Genomic DNA, 21,786 nt, shown 5'->3' on the forward strand with positions numbered 1-21,786 from the left:
AAACCAAACAAAGGAAAAAAAGAGACCAAAAAAGCTAGACTCTTAATTAAATACAGAGAATAAACTGGTGGTTATTCTCACCTTCTTTCCTTTGGTGCTCCCATTTAAAGATATATTAGGACTTTTCTTGTATCCTCTATATCTCTTGCCCTTCCCAAATCTTCCTGCTTGTATCCCTCCATGCTTCCTTCTGAATATTTCCTTTTGACCTAAAATCTAGTTCAGTAAACCTCTCTACCTCAGTGTGCTAAGATCTGCTGCTAAACTCATTTTAGTTAAGTTTCAGAATATGTTTGACTCTTTTTCAAATCTGCTATAATTCTTTTTAAATGTTTTCAATTGTGGCTTGAAATTTACAATTTCTTTTGTCCTTCAACTTAGTATGCATAGTTATTTTTATTTTTAACTTTTTAAAATAGGCTCCATGCCTAAAATCAGGTGTGAACTCACGACTCTGAAGAGCCAAATGCGCTAACGACCGAGCCATCCAGGTCCCCAAAGAGTTATTTTAAAGTCCATATCTGGCATATCTAAAATCTGGAGCACTTGGAGCTCTGTTTTTATTGCTTACTATTTCAGCTGGTTATTGATTTATGTTGTCTTGTGTCCTTGTGTGACTGATTACCTTTGATTATAATCTGTACCTTATATCTGAAAAACTGTAGAAATAATTTAAGGCCAATGATAATGATCTTCTAGAAAGAATCTTTGTGCAATGAATCTGGGGGTGCGGGCAACCCTAAGATCATCTTAATCTAATAATGGGGTTTGAGAATGTCCTGGGTCACCCAGATGATGTGAAGCTAGGCTGCAGTCCATGGAAGGGTTTATTTATCTATAATTTTACCCTATTCTTGGGTGCAGTCTTTCATGGTCACAGTGCAAAGCACTGGGGAATCACAAAGGCCCGATGTTTATATTCCTATCCATGTGAGGCTATCAAAGGGCTACGCAAGTCTTAGCTGCTACTTCTGAATTGATAAATGCCTATAGGGCAAACGCAGACCCAAACGTCAGTCTCATTTCTCTGGATTGTCTTCTTTTCTGAGTTTTAGCTTGATAATGCTTTATTAATTTATCTCTCTGATACCTTCAATCAAATAGTGTTTTATATTTTCTTTAGCTTTTGTAGTTATTCTCAGCAAAAGGTTCACTCCATTTTATGTAGTCCACCACTATAGGGGGCAGTTTTATTACTGCATTTTTTCCTTGCTACTTAAGGCTCCCTGCCTATAATACTCCCCCATTCCCTAAACTAGCTTCTTCTCATTTACCATGTGTCTGTTTACACATTATTTCCTCTGGGCTTAGTCTTCTCTAATCCCGCCGAATAGATGTTTCTCTATTTCTCTCTGTAATAACACATTCCATGCTCAAAGTGCTTTTGGTTTAATTACAGAGCCCAACAGCCCTTAAGGGCAGTCTCACTACGTCTGTGCTCTCCTCCGTATCCTCACTGCCCAGGCACAACACCTGGACATTCTACCTCAACAGTGAAGGCAACTGTGCAGTTACAAAGGCATGAAAGAGCCAGGAAGTGCAGGCTCTATAGAAAATTAATAAAGAGTTGCTAAATGAGAGAACTAATAAATGAATAATGAAGTGATATTATATGCTCAACTCCTGTCAGCCTTTGGGAAAAGAAAATCATGATGCTTTACTTCTCTTATAACTTCCTATTTTTTAAATTCAAAATTGCTATTAGATGTCAACTACTTGAGGGAAATATTCTTTGAAGTCTACACCAACAACAGTTATTTGCTCCCCATTAATCTAGTGCACACGGTATTAGGAAGGCTTTCTGGAAGAAGCCATGCCTAAAGTAAAACCTTAAGTATGAATAGGATTACTGAGGAAAAGCAGATAAGAGTGTGCCAGGCCAGGGGTATCTTTTATACGCCTCTCTTATTAAAATTCTCTTATAGAATACCATATTACAATTATCTATTTATACATTGGCCTCTCTTAAACTAAGGTCTTGGGGATCAGAGATTATATTGGGTTGTACTCGCAGTACCTAACACAGAAGCCAGAGCTAGCATCCTAGTATACACGGGACTAGTATTCAACACATGCTGCTTAAATGAAAAGTTGTCTTGGAAAGCCTTTCTGCATGTGTGTGCTTACCACTAAACAACGTGCAGCCCACTGCTTCTCTAGATTTCTATCGCCTACCTGCTTCCTGGCAGAGCATCAGTCTCTCACTGTTTTATACCAATGCTTATTGTTCCTTATATTCCATTTTTCATGCTGCTTTTTAATGTTCCCTAAAAACTACCCACCTAAAGGCTCTATGGCCCATTCCTAGTTCCTCAAAAGGCAGAAAATACTATCAATGATAAGTAAACATTATAAATTTTAAGCACAAAATAGGAGATATATTGAATTTAAAAATCAACAAAAAACAAAAGAAACCAGTTTAATGATGGCTGAAGAGGTTTAAAAATGAAAACTCTTAAAACCCATTTTTGTTCCTAGGTGATCAAGTCCTACCAAATGCTACTTGGTTTTGTTTTTGTTTTTTTTGAAGATTTTAAAAAAATTTCTTTGGCAGAGAGAGAGAGGGGGCACAAGCAGGGGGAGCAGTAGACAGAGGGAGAAGCAGACTCCTCACTGAGCATGGAGCCCCACAGAGAACTCGATCCCAGAACTCCGGGATCATGACCCAAGCCAAAGGCAGACATTCAACTGACCAAGCCACCCAGACATTCCAAATGCCACTTGTTTTTACAGGCCTTTGGGACTATAAATTGAGAGATCAAACACTGAAAGAAACTCCGACAGACAGGAAAAAGGGGGCAGGTAGAAGATGTGGTGCACTTTACTTTCCAGAAATGAACAGGGTATTTTCTCTTTGGAAAAGTGAGGTAGGGGTACCGGTGTGACTCGTCGGTTAAGCATCTGACTTTTGATTTTAGCTCAAGTTGCGATCTTAGGGTCCTGGGAACCAGCCATGCATCAGGCTCTGTACTTGGTGGGGCACCTGCTTGAGATTCTCTCTCCCTCTCCCTCTGCCCCCGACTCACCCCAGCTCATGTGCACTCTCTCTCAAATAAATAAATAAATCTAAAAAAAAAAAAGTGAGGTAAAAAGATGGTTTCCTCCTCCCCATCTGAGCCCTACTAAAAAGGGATCCAACAGCTGAAGTGAGAACTAAGTACTTGGTGGCATTCATTGATGTTTGCCCTGTGGAGGCTGCAATTTTCAAAGAAGGTAATTATACCAGGTGTCAAAAGTTCTGGCTTTATATCTGTAATTTCAGTGTTTTTTGACTGCTTCCTCTGCACACTGCTGGGTGAGACAATAACTTACATTTCTGGGGCCACAGGACTGATTCTGGCCCACCCTGTATCCATGAGGTTGGATGCTGAATTAAAGGATGAGTAGAAAAGAATAAGAAATCAGGTGGAATGCTACGGTGCAATCTTTTGGGACAGCCAGGACATATCATTGTTAAAGCGAAGGGCATTCTGTAATAGCTAGGTCACTGTCTTTGTGATCTAGAAATTTAAAATGTGACTCTTTGCAAAACTGCAGGTAGAAAAAAAGTGATTTTGCTTTTAGAGGCAGCTTATTTGCATAAATGAAGCATTTTGAAGAAAGGTCTCATTTCCCCAATACATCAGATAGTCAGGTATATGGACAAATTAAAGAGTTTTCATTGCATTACCTTTGCCTGTAAAGAAAGTAGTCTTTGAGGGCGCCTGGGTGGCTCAGTCGGTAAGTGTCTACCTTTGGCTCAGGTCAGGATCTCAGGGACTTGGGATCGAGCCCCACATCTGGCTCTCTGCTCAGCAGCGAGCCTGCTTCTTCCCACCCACTCTGCCTGCCCCTCTATTTGTGATCTCTTTGCAATAGATAAAATCTTAAAAAAATAATAAAAAAATTTAAAAAAAGTACAACCTTTTCATTGAGAGTGCAACAAGGCAGGAAAACAAATGAAATATTAATTGGCTTATTTTATAGAGACTTTCTATGTGCCAGGCATAGTGGTAAAGTGCTTGTGTGCATTATCTCATTTAGCACACTCAAATAATGAGGTAGGTATTGCTGTTATGACCTCCGCTTTTCAGATGAAAAATCTGAAATTCAGAGAAGTTAAATACCTCTTTCTAAAGTCATACTAGTAAACTCAGTTCACTGGGTCTAAAGCTGAAGCTTTTTTTTTTTTTTTTTTTTTTTTTTAAAAGGAGGTTCCACACCCAGCATGGAGCCCAATGAAGGACCCAAACTCATGACCCTGTGATCAAGACCTCAGCTGAGATCAGGAGTCGGATGTTCAACCAACTGAGCCACACTGGCACCCCTAAAACTGAAGCTTTTAACCAGTTACATTAACACTGTTCAAACTTTCCTTTTTGATTTTAATCACTTTTAGAAAACTCTCTACTATTTCAAGATTGGCCCTTTTCTCATTCAGTCTTCTAGAAAAGAGAAAGATGGACTGATTTTGGTAACTGATATGTTCTGAGCCATATGGTATTTGTAACAAGATTTATTTCTCCAATTCTTGATTCATCTTCCAATAAAGACTGATCCTTCCTGTGAAGACATATGTATACATCAGACAGCTGGAAACATTAGGTGCTTTAGGATGTTCAGGATTTCTGAATGCCAATTTTCGCGATGGCTTCTGCCAAAGCATGAGTCAAAGGAAATCTGAACTGAGAAGATTACTTCCTTATAGGTCATTACTCTGGGGATAACTGCCTAAATCAAAGAGGAAAACACCTGGTCAAACTCATTTATTATCACAACGTAATAATGCTAATTGGCAGCCTCTGAGATAAGTCTGGGGGAACTCCCCTGACACATCCAATAAAGAGTTCACTATTACTGATTGTGTAATAAATAAGCCATTTTTATGCTTATTGCTGTGCTTGAGATAAGTATTTCGGTCCTGCTTGAGTGTGATTATTTCTCTCAAATTTATTCTGACCTTTGGCATTGCTGATTTCAAGCATGACCCTATTCCTATCTAGAATTAAATTATGATTGTAATGCAACGGAAGAATTTCAACACTCTACTCAAATTCTATTTTAGAACAATATGATGTTCAAATCCTTTTATAATATAACTCAACTGGAGGCTTTAAAACCACTGTTAATGAACTTTCAAAAATGCAGATTCAGAGGCATTATTTACAGCATGGCTTTCAAAGGAGGCTCAAGCATAGGAATCTCTTCGCTCTAAGGACTCAAGTTCAGGGTTTCTCATTTTGTGGACTTCTGCATTCTCTCTGAGCAGGTTTAAATAATGGTTTAATACTGCAGGTGATTCATCCCGCTACTCTACTCAATGAACATATACCTCAAAGTTATTAGGAAGTGGGAAACATATCTTTTTAAAAAATTAAATTTTTCTTAATGGTACATTTCCAAGGAAAAAGTACAAAAATAGAAAGGAAGGCAACTAACCAGAAAGTAAGTGAAAAAAATCCAGATTTTAAAAAGGCTAAAATCCTCTGGGCTTTAGCTCAGAAGGCTAGACTCTGTGGTTGGGAAAAAGAAAGATACGGGGTGGGGGTCAGACAGAAGTATGCAAGATTTTATAGGCAATGCAATGGGTACACCTGGACTTTAGTCAAATACAAACAATATCAGAACTAGATAGAATCCCTCTGAATATGAGACAAAGCCCCCTTTTATAGTAGAGTCATATATTACGTGAAGAATTAAGTCACATAATGGTTAAATCAAGTAATCAAAATTACTCTGGAAAATCCCTAATGTATAAACCATCCCTCAGTAAGTTCAATTCAACTAGTTTTTCTGGCAATGGTACAAATCATTTCTGGGCTCCAGATGAAGTAGACAGCTTGTAACAGAGCGCCATGTTGTATTAAAAAAATATGTTTTTGTTTATTTTGTAAAAAGATTTATTTTAGAGAAAGTGTGTGCGTACACACGCACGCGTACATGCATTAAAGTTGGGGGGAGGGGCAGAGGGCAACAGAATCCTCAAGCAGTCTCCCCACTGACCACGGTGCCTGATGTGGGGCTCGATCACAGGCCCTTGAGATCATGACCTGAGCCAAAATCAAGTCGGGTGCTTAACCGGCTGAGCCACCCAGGCGCTCCATGGTGTATTTCTAAACTTTCCAGATTTTTTTTTCTGTTCATGAAGAATTCATCCATGTTGCAGCGTATACTCAAGATCACCTTTTTTCATTGACATATACTACTCCATAAATATACTACATTAATTTATCCATTTTACTGCTGATAAACATTTAGCTTGTTTCCAGTTCGGGATTATAATCAAGTAGGCCACAATGGACACTTGTGTACATATCTTTTGGCAAACATGAGCACACTTTTGTTGTGTAAAGACCTAAGAGTGAAACAGTTAAGCCACAGAGTAAGCATGTGTTCAGCTTTGGTAGCTATAATAGCAGGTCGCCGTGTCGTATGGAAACAACTTAGCACAGGACCTTTGCCTTATCACTCTTACACATTTCTTAGTATGCTGTCATTAGTATTTTTCTTTAAAAACATCTACGTATAAAACATTTTAAGCACACACACAATTATAGAACCTCTGAGTACCTGTCACCCATATTCAACAGTTAGCACTATTTGGCAAATTTACTTCATCTATTCTTCCTCTGCCCCCTTATCTTTGCTGAACTGTTCTGAAGCAAATGCCCGATGTCATTTCTCCCCGAAATACTTCAGTTTACATCTCTAAAAAATATCGACACTTTCTTATATAACTAGAATGCCATTATCACATGTAACCATAAAGTGAATTTAAGTATCAGTCTCCCTCATTTATGCTTTGTGAATAGAAGAACTGTTTTGGCTTGTTATTATATCCCCAATGCCTTCCAGCTCTTAGCACATAATGCTACTCAAAAAACAGTCTGAGAATAACTGAAGAGATTTAAGTACTGTCACCACCACCGAAGCCTAACTATAAAGGTTTAGGTTTCAGAGAAGAGTACAAAGTTATGGACCATGCTCTAGATCTTATGGTCATTTATATAAGGAGAAATCTAAAACTGACGGAGAGGTAGAATCACATAATTAGAAATGTCCTCCCCCCAACACATAAAATTTACTTAATGAAGCCTATTAAAATATATACCAGATGTCCCACTAAAATCTATGATGCAAGTTCAAAACAAATCTTACAATTTCTAAGCAGCACAGATGTGTTTTAATAATTAGTTTCCTTAGCTGATTAGCTTTGCAAGGTCAAAATTAGGTCAATTTACACCTAAAAGTACTAAGAGCTGATTTAATACCCAAGAAATGAATTTGGAACTAGCAGGTTTCAACTGTCAGAGATTTTTCAAAAGCCTTGAAAGAAGATTTAAGAACACAATTACAAAGAAATAGGCTCATCTTAAGTTTATTTGTAAGCTATTGGAAAAATTTAAAGCTTAATTAAAAAGTAAAATAAAAACAATACTATGAGTAAGGAATCATTAAAGTTTGAATTTTAAACATTTTAAAGTTTCATTTAATAACATTTGCATTAGCCTTAAAAAAAACTGTAAACCAAAGACTTGTTTTGACTCCCTCAAAAGAATTATCAGTGTCTCTCAAATATATCTATCATTTATCAAGTATGTCATTTAAAAAAGGGGAAGGAAACCAAAATGAGAATTGGGAGGTAACATACAATTTATTTTTTAGTTCATGGACTGAATTTATGTTCATTTACTTTTCCCAACTTTCAAAAATCTTAAATACATAAGCCCAGATTTTCCACATTGGTATTTTAAAAACAACGCAGGCAGGGACTTCTGTTTCTAGTTAGGATGTAGAGGTTTGCAAAGGGTCTTCACATTGATATAACAACAAAAATAAAAACACCTTCACTAAACTAAGCAATCATGTTTTTCATTAATACAGAAGAATCTTGAAGGCAAAGAAGTCTAGATTAACTATTTTCAGAGAGGAATGAGCCAGCCAGCCCCCTCTAATTGAGCAGAGAGAAACAGTGGCTTTCATACCTGAGGGCATTTATCCAATGTTGGGACCCTTGGTGGGAAAAACAGCAAAAAATGCTGTAGGCACAACAACCTAGCTGGAACAAGGAGAACCCAGTCAATTTTTAATGGGCAGGTCTGAGCTAGTATGGTACACTAGAGTCTGGAAAAGCCTGACAGGTAGAGCTAGCAAACCCAGAAGGTGGACGAAGCTGGTAGTTGTGCTTCGAAGCAGGCAGAAGTTTTCTTGCAATGCTTAGATCCCAAAGCCAAAATCATCTACAAGCACACAGTTCACTGTCACCATCAACACGACATTACTACTCAACTCTGCCATTTGCCTAGGAGATGAAGTTGTTTGTTTCAGGCACCTTAAGAAAACCTGTCTACATGAACAGACCATTCAACTAATCCCGAGAGAGCAAATGCCTTCTTCTTAAAAGAGAAAGCTCAACTAGACTGTTTACTCTTCAAGATACACTTTGAAACTCACCCTCTCATTGCATCTATCAATTCTCAACTAGATCATGAGCCATGCCAAATCCACATAAGGACCTTTCCTCCCGTTGCCAACTTCCTGCTCGGTACTGACAGATCCACTGATGATCAGATTTTCCAAACCTCATAAATATCCCGACTTTGTCTCTCTCCCTAAACTCAGCTGTATTTTGACTGTCTTCCCAAGAAACTGTGAGAGAGAGAGGCCTAATCCTGTGCCCCTGGTACCTAGCCCTGACCAACCTCAATTCCAAATTAGGTAAAAGGTATCAGCCCTTTAAACCTAGCTGCCAGGCAGAGGTAAGTGGAACCCCTTCTAGGGGAAAATATTACCTATTTAATCTGTATTATCCTTTCAAATAATGGCTAACACAAAATATAAAATTATGAAATATGAGAAGAAAGAGGAAAATGTGACCCATAATCAAAAGAAAAAAAGCAACAGGGGTGTGCCTGGCTGGCTCAGTCAGAGGAGTGCACAACCCTTAGTTTCAGGGTTGTGAGTTTGAGCCCCACACTGGATGTAGAGATTACTTACGTAAATAAAACTTAAAAAAAAAAAATAACAGAGTAGAATCACAGTTGGCTTAGGGAAGTAGCAAATAGATCTTAAAAGAGTGATTATAAATATGTTAAGAAATTTAGATTAAAAGATTGACCAAACTAGTTTAAAAAAAAATGAAGGAATGATAACTCAAAAAATGAAAATAGAAATTATGGAACTGAAAAACATGATATTTAACATGAAAGCATTTAGCGGCTATCTTAACAGCAGAAAGACTGTAGATGAAGAAAAAAAAGTGAATTAAATAATAGGTAAACAAATTATCCCAAAGTGAACTTCTTAAATGGCTACTATACTTCAGTCTTTTCCTTCAACCTTTTCATCCTTGGAATCAGGTTCCCTCATTTAAAATAAAATCTTCTGGGGAGCGGCAAAGTGTTTTTTTCTTCCTCATAGAATCTTGGCTATAGAATTTAATTACCAACTACAATATTTCCTCCAGAAAATATCTCTTTTGTGTTCCCGTTCCCAAACTACTCTGTGTATACATCTATACTCAGAATTTTATATTCATACTGAAATTTTCTTAGCCCCTGTCTCCTGTCACTTAAGTGCCTTTTCAGGACAGAGAACAGGGGTGTGTGTGTGTGTGTGTGTGTGTGTGTGTGTGTGTGTGTGTATGTTGTGTGCGCGCACCTTTGTACATAGATTTCAGACAGGTGCCTGGGACATAGTATTTAGTATTTGTTTAACTGAAAAATCTGTTAATATAAATCCTTATATTAATGATTTTTAAAGTTATGATAAAAATTAAGAACCTCTCAAGGCCACCATACTCATATTAGTGTACTTTGTACTTTGATAAAATCTGGAAGACTTTACTGTAAGAGGTTTTTAAGTACAAATATAAAAAAAGGTCTGTTGGTTTTTATTTACTCCAGTGGCTCATCTTTAATTTAGCAACTGTAGTAAAAGAAAAATGCCTAGGAAAAATATTGTTCTTTGTTAAATGACGTTTAGGAATATATTAAGGGAAGTTTATGCAAACTGAACACTGTTGTACCAGTCATTGTTAGTGCACGCTAGCAGAGATGCAGAATAAAAGAAAATATAATGCTGAAATTAAAAATATAAAAATGATCGGGGCGCCTGGGTGGCTCAGTGGGTTGAAGCCTCTGCCTTCGGCTCAGGTCATGATCTCAGGGTCCTGGGATCGAGCCCCGCATCGGGTTCTCTGCTCTGCGGGGAGCCTGCTTCCCTCTCTCTCTGCCTGCCTCTCTGCCTACTTGTGATCTCTCTCTGTCAAATAAATAAATAAAATCTTAAAAAAATATATATATATAAAAATGACTGCTCTAAGAGTTAATATATCAAATATTATATCAATATATCAAATATATATCAAATTATATCAATATATCAAAATATATCAAAATCTTTACATGTCCTACACACAAGATTTACACATGTAATCTGATAAAATCATCTTAAATATTTTCCTTTTAAAGGTAAACAACTCATTTGTTACATAAAAGGCAGTATGAAGAGTCATTCAATGCATATGCTTGCCTATATCTTTAAGGAGCTTATACACACAGATGCCAGTATAAACCCTGATGGAACACAAAGGGAGAATATTACACAATTGCATAAATGACAAAAATACACTAGAACTCACAAAATATAACATATTAGTTCTAAGTTGTATGGCTTTAAACCACTTCCCTTTGAACACTTGTAAACTTTTCACGTAATAATGGACTCGATTGCTCATTTACTGCAATGTTAGGCAGCCTGTTGTCATAGTCAGATGCTAACAATTCATACCTCATCGTAAAAGCAAAGGCAATTTGACCTAAACTGTCAATAATAAAGATACATTAAAAATGTTAAAAAATTGCTATGTATGTGCTACTAGTCATTGGAAAATTATCCTTTAACCAAGATCCAAGACACATATAATTATCATAACCTGTTAAATTCCCCAAAACATAAAAAAGTTTATTAATACAAAAACACTACATTAAAAATGCTATCAAATTTCTTCTGTGGTGTGTGTATGTGCCTGTGTGTGTTGGTGGTGAACACTGCAAAGAAAAGATGTTTTATTAAAGGTTCTAACAAACTTGAGAAAGCCATCTAAAAACACTATCAGTCTACAGCACACATGCTTTTGAAATTAAATGCAAAGGGGTTTTCTTAGCATCTTGTTACTTTGAAAAATTCAATTTCCTCTAACATTTTAATTAGGCTACAAATTTAGAATCTCATTAGAAATAAATGGTTATGCATATATTTAAAATGGGCTTAACTACTCAGAGTAATCATCCATCTTACTTTTTGGCTATGCATTCAAGTTTTAAGCAGGAGGATTTTAATATTTTTTAATATATTCGAAGGTTTGTACTCAGCAGTAGAAAAGCAGATACTTTTTTCTTTACCCTATCTAAAGAAGCCATACCTCTTCCTCTCCAAAGTAACTTTTCCATCTCTTTGGCAGGTACTGCCTTTTTTTTTTTTTTTTTTTTTTTTAAGTATTTTCACTAATTCTTCTTACACTATAAAGGAGAAACAAAGTTCCAATTAGGCACTCATCCTTTTTAATACCTTTGTTGTGGATTATTCCCAAGTAACCAGGCGAATAATCTATTTAAAAGTAGCCTTAGAGACTAGGCTTGTATAATAGCTCCAGATGGTTGGTAGCAGAAGAGTGTATGGAGTAGGCACCACCTCAAAGAGCAAAAGATAGTTGGAGTAGATATGGATGGATAGTTGGGACTCACAAATAATGAAACTGTAATAAAGGTATTACAGGCCACAAACCCTTATTCATGCCAGGCTCACATTAGGGTAAGCATGCTGGGAGGGAAAGAAAGTTCTTAAGACATGTAGATGCTTGACTGAAAAAACAAAAAATACACTCTGAAAATATGAAGAAAAAAATTTTTTGAAGATCTACTTTTTCTTTGCAACAAAGAAGATGGGCTATGTCACTTACTTTATCATATAAATCTGTTAGCCCTTTCTCTGAGAAAGAGCGTATTTTGATCACACTCTCTCTCTCCCTACCAACAACTGCTAGACTATTAGCTGAGAATCACATTTTTCAGACCTGTTTCATATGCAACATATTTTAGATTTTTCAGATCTGTTTCAAATGCAACAGGCTACCTCTCTTCTTCCACACCTCAAATATCTCATTCATAAGTTTCTGTATCTTCCCTTAATAGCTTGTACAATCCTATCAGAGTTGTTTTTTAGGGGGGTCAGGATATTTCACAAGACACAGTGATTTATTTTTCTTCACCCCAAAAATGGGAATATTAGTACCTACTTCAAATGGTTATTAAGAAGACTAAATGGAAAAAAAAAAGGAAGACTAAATGAAATAATCATTTTAAAGTGATTAGCATGTTGTCTCGCATGCAAGTGTTCAATGACTAAGACATTATCACTAAGACAATTTTTGTTGACAAATTATTTGACAGAATAATCTCAGAAGGGTTAAAGTTGAATAAGTACTAAAATTTCTATGTTCAGTACCTGGCATGTATCCAATAAATATGGTTTGAAACTATACATTCCTCTCAAAGGTGATTACAGGAGTATGTTCTTCAGCAGTGATCAGACTTATACACAAGACCACTTCAACCTTCTACCACCTCCTACCTAAACACCAGACTTACCTCGTTTCCAGAATTTTATACTGAAATCATTCAGGCATGCTGGGAATAAAAATATTAATCTAAAAGGCTCTTTAAAGAAATAAGGTAATATAACAGTTTCTTTTGGATTTATCTTTCTTATGGAACTCTTTAGGGGAACAAATGCAGCAAGTACCTACTTGATATGTTCTTTAATACAAAAATTTCTATTACAGTTTTTGTGTTAGACTTTATGAGCTTTTTTGTGTTTGGTTTCTATTTTATTCTTTTAAACATGCAGAATAAAACCAAGATCATTAAAGCGAAAGTACAATTTATTTCAACAAAAAGCTTCTTTTACTCTATGGCAAGTAACAGGAATAGAAAATAATTCTATATATGCACCGTGAAACTCTTCTGTAGCACAACACTACTGCAGCTAAAACTGCTTGCTGAGACTTTTTAATCACTAGTGTACAACTGGACCTATGTGCTGCCAGAGGTGCTGAATGAAGATCTGGACAGAGGAACTGGACAGCATGACGTGGGCAGGGGGTATAGGAACAGGATGGGAGTGAAGAGCTCTGCTCATCTGGGTTCGTCAGTGGGGCCTACCACTCACTGAGAGGGCCAAGGGCTCTCAGGTTTACAGGGTCTGCAGTGGTACAGGCCTGCTTTGTGGCCAAGCTAGTTCTAAGATGCGGTTTGAGAGTATTTTGTCTATTCCTTTAGCTCTCCCAGTGTGTCTGGAATTATGTTGCTTAACTCTTCAGTAAATCACCTTTTGCTTTAACAAGCTGATTTGGACTTTGTTGTCTAAAACTAAGAACCCTGACCAATAACCCAAAAAATAAAGAACATTTCAAAAAAACTCAGTAAACTCCTCTACCTAAAGCTAAAAAATATCCACAGCTAAAAACAGCTTTTCAAGTCTTCACTACAGTTTTACATTTGCTCTCCTCTGATTCATGTGAAGGGCACGGAAAGATGACCTAAAATAATATTACTTAATAATACTGGTAATATGCCAATTTCTATCTAAGAATTCCCTTATAGATCAATCAACTGTCATTAATCAAGACATCTTTTTTTAACTCTCAAGGATTACTAGCATCAAACACAGAGCTTAACTCTAAGACTTAAAACCTTTAGTCTATAATTTCAATTGAACAAATTATTTCAGTTACTATAAAGGACAACTGGAAAATCTGGGAGAAATGAATGGGAAGAATGAAATTTTGTTTTTATCAGTTAAACAAATATAATAGGTATCCCCAAATAAAATAAAAATAAAATAAAAAATCTGGGATCTAGATAGCTACTTTTTAAAAACTGTAAAAACAATTTCAATGAAAAGAATTCCTCAAAACATCAAAGCACACCGTTACACTCACTTGATATAAAATAATTATTAGATCAAAGTGAACAGAAACAATTTTTAAGAAGTCATAAAATCTTTTGTATGTCTATCTTTTAAAAAGTCAGGTTCAAGAGTCAAAGTCAACATGACTATAATCTGTTTCACACAGTTATAGATTATATAGTTTTCAGTAAAATTTTAATTTTGAAGGTACAATTAGTATTTCAAAAACTATACAATTAATTTTTAATATAAATATTTGTATCAATACCACTTACATAAAATCATACTTTCTTAAGTAAAGGCTCACATTTTATTAACATTCTGAGTCTCCTGGTAAAAAATACTGTTATCTTAGTATTAATAAACAGTTAGAAAATATTTAAGAAAAAAATTAATATATTTTAATAACCTAACATTTCTGGCTACTTTATAGGTGCTTCCACATATATTAATTCATTAATCTGTGTAACTAGTCTACAAGATAGAAATTATTACTATTTCTCTTAAAGCAGTTGATTAGTCTGAGGTATAGATTACCTAGGTAACTTGAGCAAAGTAAGGAACTAGTGAGTGCCAGAACCAAATGGGAATCCAGACTAACTTTTCTAATGCCCATTACACCAGGATGCTTCTTTAAAAAAAGGTAAATCATCATTTCTTTCTTATATTTTACAGAGGAATATAAAATATTATACCAAATGAACATATTTTACTTCCATCTATATTGAGTGTTAAGAGTTATCAGGAGGTGTAGGACATGAACTTGTCTATGAAGATAAAGACGAGTACTCTCAATTAGTTACATGAGAGGCAATAAGGAAGACTCTATAAAGAAAAATCATTGCAAACATGGTGTCCTAGTACTTTCTCCTCTCAACTAAACTAACTTTTTTGAAGTCTACTGACCCATCAAAACAGATCTGTTCAATAGCCTAACAAAGGCAAAGATAGACTGTCGAAGGCAATAGTCTTTTTCATTCATCACAGGTCCGGTAATTAATTCATTAGCCTGCCCATCAACTGCACTGCTAGTGAGATTTGTGAAAGGAGATGAAACCGCTTACCGTGCATATGGATGTCTTTGTAATTTGCAGGGTAAAATCTGAAGAAAACTCCAAAGCTGAGACAGATGTTGTATGGCAATCTATTTGCTACCCATTAAGAAAGAGTGGAAGGAAGAATTTAGTAAAAATAGTGAAAACAAACCCAAAACCAAACAGATAAATATTTCTTATGCAAAAAGGATTACTGTAAACCAATGGTTTGCAAAGTTTAATCATTCGAACCTCACTTCTGGGGTTGGTTTTTTTTCCCCCTCTTTTTCTTTTCTGGGGTTGTTTTCAAATTTAAAGGCTACTAGCACTATCATTTAATTTTTGTATAAACCAAATGAGTATTTTTTTACTTAAGACTTCTTGTAAGAACACTATATATCAAATCATGGCTCTGATGTGCTACAGTTTTTATGAGATACACTAAAACATCTTCAAATAAAATTCTTTTCTTGTTTTCCAACTAAAATAATTTTGTATACCATTAGTGGTACACATTTGCTATAAATTATACATGATAAGAGTCAACATTTTTATAGAAAATGCCAACTTGAAAACATAGGCTAATGAAAAGGATAAGGTATTTTAGAATTCCTTTTTGTAACTGCATTTGAAGGAAAGTTTGTTAGATATTAGGAAAAACCGTAACAAATAAAATCAAAGAGCCAAGCCAAGGAAGAAGATTCAACTCAGGAAAACAATGGCCAAAGAGCCTTATCTTTCTGTTCTGCCCTGGTTCAATTCCTTCTTCATTTCACTTTGGAGAGCAGGGAGGTCATGAAGGCCTGACTTGCCATGAGTAGATTATGACACAGCATACACAATTCATAGGACTATGTACTTGAGCCATTACCCTCTTTTAAATAGCTTGAAAAAATTTTAAAGAAGTTACAGTGTGGCTGAGTTTTATTTATAGAGCATTGTGGAACATGGAACAAAATATATTTACCCAAGCAAACAAGTAAATAAATACTGATTAACGTTTAAAAAAAAGAGAAAGAGTATGTGTACTTTTTGAACATCTTTGTTATTAGTCTAAAATCTTCTATTTCAACTATTTATTCATAGAAGTTTTGGGCATTAAACAAAGAGAGAGCACTATAGAGAAAAATAGTCCCTCCCCCCACTACCCTCCTCTTTCTGCACAGCCTTGAGGCTGAGTTGGCTGGAACTGTACACTCCTACCCAGAATCAAGGAATGCAAATAAATCTCTTATTATCAGTGTACCACAGGATTCAACAGTACTATAATCATTAACCAGGTTACAGTTTTTTCTTAAAAGCTAAATGCAATTTTAATCAGCTTGCTCTTGTTGAGAAACTTTTAAAGTTTATTATAATATGCCAACTTTAAATATTTTATCTATGAAGAAAATTAACAAATATTTATTGAATATCCATTCTATGCAGAGAACAATTATTGATGCTATGAAAGTGTGACTACAAATATCAGACAATGCTCTGAACCTAAAACTGAACAAACTATATCTAATTAAAACAGACAAATTAAGGATTTTTTAAGAAAAGCAATGACTTTTCACTGCAAAGTTATTATTTAACCTATGTAAATCTGACACAGCAAAATTCACAATAAAACTAAAGAGTAACATGATGAACGGTAAGATTTTAAAACACAAAAGGAATTAACTGAGAAATCTGAACAGAGTAGGGCTTCAGCTTCATAGGCAAATTCAGTGTAATTACTTAATCTGAAAAGCTGGAAGAGATTTGAACGTGAGATGTTAAACTGCATAGAACATATGATATGAATGAATAATCTCACTGTAAATGAGAAACTAGAATAAGGCCATGGAGGTAGTGATGAAGCATAAATGATAATACAGCAGGACTTTTCACCTTCAAACCCCTCAGAGTAAGGAACTGTGATATACAAAAAGATAAGTGATTCCAATGGATGATACAGTCAACTGGTAAATACTGTAACCTCAAGGTACATTAGACTGGTTAATATAGGAAGGATAACCACTGTTTTGAAAGCCCATATACAATATCAATATGTTAATTTCAAATACTGAACTCATAAATGAAAACTGATAAAAATGGCAATTCTGTTAAAATACAATTGGTAAAAACACCTACCTTAATACTACAAGCATCTGAAATAAGAGTGTCTGGATCTAAAACTTCCACAACAGCTTCTGGAATAACTGCTTTCTTCATACAGGACATGTTGAAGCCATATACATTATCCCAAAAAGCAATTCTATCGGCATGTTTATTCATATCACTTACTGCCACAAGGCTGATAGTGCAAATATCAGGGTAGACTGTAACAGATAAAATTCCCAACAATTTATCATTATCTCCCTTTGTGGCAAAATATACTTTTTTTAAAAGGCTAAATACAAATCCCCAAATCATCAGTATGAATTATTAGCAATTGATTACTAGTAGTGGGGGATTGACACAGATATAGATCAGGGAAAATAACCAAGTTCCATTTTGTAGCCTCTTTAAAAAAAAAAGATTTCCATTACAGTGATGGCAAGACTAAAAGAAGGATTTCAACAATGGGTTCTTATTACAATAATTAAAACAAGAGAGCAAAATCAAATAAACTGGAAATGAAGATATTTGTTAATATTAAACTTATAATATGCTAACTTTACAAAGATACTAAATCTTTATACATTACTCTGAAACATGTAGAAAGAGACAAATCATTTAAAAAGGGGCAATTACTGGTGATGTAATAAATAGTAAGAAAGGGGATGTAGAAGATACTGAGGGAGCTCACAGCAAAAAAAGCTAATTCAGGTATGGCTATAGTAGAGGTGCAGGATAGTATATAAGAACTGAAGACCACATGAATTAGGAGCAGGGAGGGAGTGTTCTAGGCAGAGTGAGCAGCGTGCATATGGGGTCACAATTAATATACACTCCAATTGAAGAGAATGAGATATAAGACTACAAAGGTAAGCGGGGAGGAAAGAAAACACGGCTGGATTGACCATGTTAGCAAACTGGATTTTATTCTAAGACTAACAACAAGCCTGTGAACAATCTTACACAGGGTTACAACCTGATCAGATTTTGGTTTTGGAAACGCCAGATTGAATACAATGTGGAGAATGAATGGAAAGATACAAGATTAAGACAAAGACAAAGTGAGACAGTTGTAATAACCCCGGTGATCTGAAGTAGAGTGATGGCTGTGGGAAAGGAAAGGGGGAGATATAAACAGCCGGCCCTTGAACAAGACGGGTTCACTTACACATGGATTTTTTTTTTTTTTTTGGTAAATGTGTTTTCTCTTAGGATTTTATTAATAACACCTTTTCTCTGAAGAGTACAGTATATAATACATATACAAAATGTAATGATCAACTCTTTATGTTAAGGCTTCCAATCAACAGTAGGCTATTAGTAGTAAGTTTTGGGGGAGTCAAGAGTTACAGATTTTTGACCACACAGAGGGTGGGGCAGTTGATGCCCCTAACTCCTGCACTGTTCGACGGATATTTAGGGGGAAGAACTCACAGGATTGGCTGGCTGTGGAGGTAATGAAGGGGGAAAAGTCAAGGACAACAGTTTTTAGCTTTAGCAGTGGGGAAGATCTTGGTACTATCCCTTACATTAGGGAATAAATAAGGGCAGATTCAAGAGGAACAAAAGAGTTCAGTGCTTATGGGACAAATGGGTAAAAATATCCAATAAGCAGCTAAATAAACAGGACTGAAATTTAAGAGATGATCTGGGTTCAAGATATAAATTTGGGATGATGATCATATGAATGGAAATGTGAGTTATAGGAGCTCATGAAGTCATGTAGGGAGAGTACACGATGAGTACTAGAATTTAAAGGTTGTATAAAAGGAAAGGAGGCTGATAATAAATGGCTGGGGCTACCTAAGCAAGAAGAAAATCAGGAGAGTATTAAGAGAGGTGATGGAAGACAGTGATTTGGGAAGAAACTGTTCTAATAACAAGAGTAAAAGTATGGCACCAAATTAAAAAAAATATTGGGGGTACCTGGGTGGCTCAGGTCATGATCCTGGGGTCCTGGGATGGAGCACCACATCAGGTTTCCTAATCAGTGGGGAGCCTGCTTCTCTCTCTCCCTCTGCTCCCCCCCCCAACCACCTGTGTTCTCTCTTGCTCACACTGCTCTCTCAAATAAATAAATAAAAATAAATAAAATTTAAAAATATTTTTCTCTGACAAATAAATAACAAAATTAATTTTGTCCGTCAAATAAAATCCAGGGGATTCATATATTAAAATAGAAATCACATCTTCTTAGATCAATAAACTGAAAGCAAGTATAGATGTATCAAATAAATGCAAAAAAGAAATAATTCCATGATTACTAACTAGTTTTTACACTTAAACAGCAGAGAAATAAGCCTCCCCTTCCTCCAAACTTTGTTTCTATCCACGGCCTTTGGAATTTATCATTCAATCATAGCAGTACTAAACTGTCTTCCTAATAAAGCCCATGATAAGATCTGTTGGCATCAAAGCGATTGCTCCTCTCAAGCCTGATGTGTGAGACACCTAGAAAAAATACTTGGTGCTATGTCATGATAAGAACTTTCTCAAGTCCTGCCTAAGGGGCACGTGAGGCAGATGTGATCAGTGCACTGGGCCACAGCACTGGGTACTGGGCTACCATGGACTGTTGAGTTACTTCTACTGTCCTCTTCCACCCACATGGTTAGGTTTCCTGACTGTTTAAATTCCTGACTAATGCAAATTCTTCAAGGTATCTGTTTTGTTGCTGACTATGCTGAGCCAGCAAGAACATTAGCTACAGGAAAGCATGTTTAGTTTAGTTTTTTTTTTTTTTTAAGATTTTATTTATTTGACATAGAGACAGTGAAGAAATGGAACATAAGCAGGGGGAGTGGGAGAGGGAGAAGCAGGCTTCCCGCTGAGCAGGGAGCGGATGCAGGGCTCAGTCCTAGGACCCCGGGATCATTACCCAAGGCAAAGGCAAACACTGAACGGCTAAGCCACCCAGGCGCCCCACATGTTTGGTTTCTTAAACCAGATCCTTTGGTGAAAAACACTGAAGCAGAAACAGAATTCTAAAGTAACTTCGGATACTTGGCAACTTCTAGCTATCTTTTGTTGGACTTAATATGACAATCATACAAGTTTCACACATTTTGCCCTATAACTCCATCCTTAAAGACGAATATAGTTAGGGTACAGAGCAGGGATCAGCAAACATTTTCTGTAAAGTAACTATTTCAGGTTTTGTGGGCCATATGGTCTTCGTTGAAACTATTTATCTTTGCTGCTAGAACTGTGAAACCAGCCACAGACAATAAATAAACAAACAGGCTTGGCTATGTTCCAATAAAACTTTATCTACAAAAACAGGCAGCAGGCCAGATATGGACACCCCTGATATGGACAAGGGAGAAATGGATGAGGGAGGTCATTATCAGAGCCACCATATTGTGCTACTTCAGGGAATGCCATTCACACTATGGTCTATGGGAAACTGAGTATCCTTCCGAGTCAGTAGTGCACAGACATTCAAACTAGTTCTTCTATTTCAGATATTATTAAAAATCTTTGTGAAAAATTTAAAATATCATTAGTCCCTATATCAAGGGGTGGCAAACAATGGCCCATGGGTCAAATTCAGCCCCTGCTTGTTTCTATAAACAGTTTAACTGGAACATTGCCACTCCTCATTTATTTACCTATGGTCTATGGCTACACTGTGTTCTAGAGGCAAAGCCGAGTATTTGGAACAGAGACTGGAGGGCTTAAAAAGCTGAAAATATTTATTGTCTGGCCTTTGTAGAAAAAGTTTGCTGACCTCTGGCTCTGTATCAAGCACTATGATATACTAGTAATATTAGCAAGAAATAAGGATAATGTTTTCATAAGGAAAAAATGCAATTTATTAAAATAAATTTAAAAAACTTTAAAAATAGCTTGGTAATAAGTAGAAACAAATGAAAGAGGAATCTGACTTTATACTTTTTCTAGGGTTGAGGTATATTTTTCAAGTAATTACATTTCACAAAGATACAGAAAATCATGGTTTATTTGTTAGCATTTAGAAATGAAATTATTTTTTATCTTTGTTACTAAGAATCATGAATATTCATAAAGGACCTGTAATCAGTATTATAGGTCAGTTTAGTTCCATATCCACCTCCTCACAGCTGGCTAAAATTTTGGGCCACCTGCCAGAATCCTGACTAACCCTTTACTTTCACATTGACACATTTGTCATTTGATTTTTGTCAGATAGAAGCATAATTGAATAATTATTCCTTTTTGTAGGTGAAATTAACAAAGCGCTGATTGGACAAAGCACCCTCTTAACAGACCATTTATAAATTCATGGCTTTGACATCTGTGTCCTTCTCGATTCACTGCCCAGAATTCATTTGTCACTAGAACAGCTCACATGGTGAACAGATAAAGATGGGAAATCCTTTATCCCTTACAAATGCCTCACAAACTTTGGGACGCTAAAGGGTAAGACTGAGATGCATAAAGAAATAATTCCTAGTAAGCACTGGCATCACTGCATGGATATAAAGAACCAGAGAGTAAAAAGGTTTAGAATAAAAGGAGATAATAAGTCAAAATAAACTATTCTTTTCACAACACATGTCAACAATATGGAGAAGGATTTTAAACAGTCAATGACAAAATGATTGATATGTATAAAGGAAAGTATACTACTAAGCTACTAAATCAGCAAACATTCTGAAGTTGAATAAGCTTAAAAATCAATTTCCAATTTATATAATAAAGATATCTTCAAAAAATTCTTATTTGGAAATTAGAA

At 35.8% G+C, this 21,786-nt stretch overlaps 1 protein-coding gene across 2 annotated transcripts in view; it reads right to left on the reverse strand.

The window, feature by feature from the left end:
- LOC111150069 (protein arginine methyltransferase 3) overlaps positions 1 to 21,786 on the reverse strand; it is a 129,312-nt gene that overhangs the window by 25,908 nt on the left and 81,618 nt on the right. For both annotated transcript variants that reach the window (XM_022507407.1, XM_022507409.1), the window contains 2 exons: positions 17,103 to 17,290; positions 15,015 to 15,101 (listed from right to left, as the gene is read on the reverse strand). In XM_022507407.1, the coding sequence (XP_022363115.1) occupies positions 15,015 to 15,101; positions 17,103 to 17,290 (275 nt within the window). The remainder of the gene's footprint in view (positions 1 to 15,014; positions 15,102 to 17,102; positions 17,291 to 21,786) is intronic.

This window comes from Enhydra lutris, unplaced genomic scaffold, assembly GCF_002288905.1.
Source record: "Enhydra lutris kenyoni isolate GAN:26980312 unplaced genomic scaffold, ASM228890v2 scaffoldscaffold22, whole genome shotgun sequence".
Lineage (NCBI taxonomy): Eukaryota > Metazoa > Chordata > Mammalia > Carnivora > Mustelidae > Enhydra > Enhydra lutris.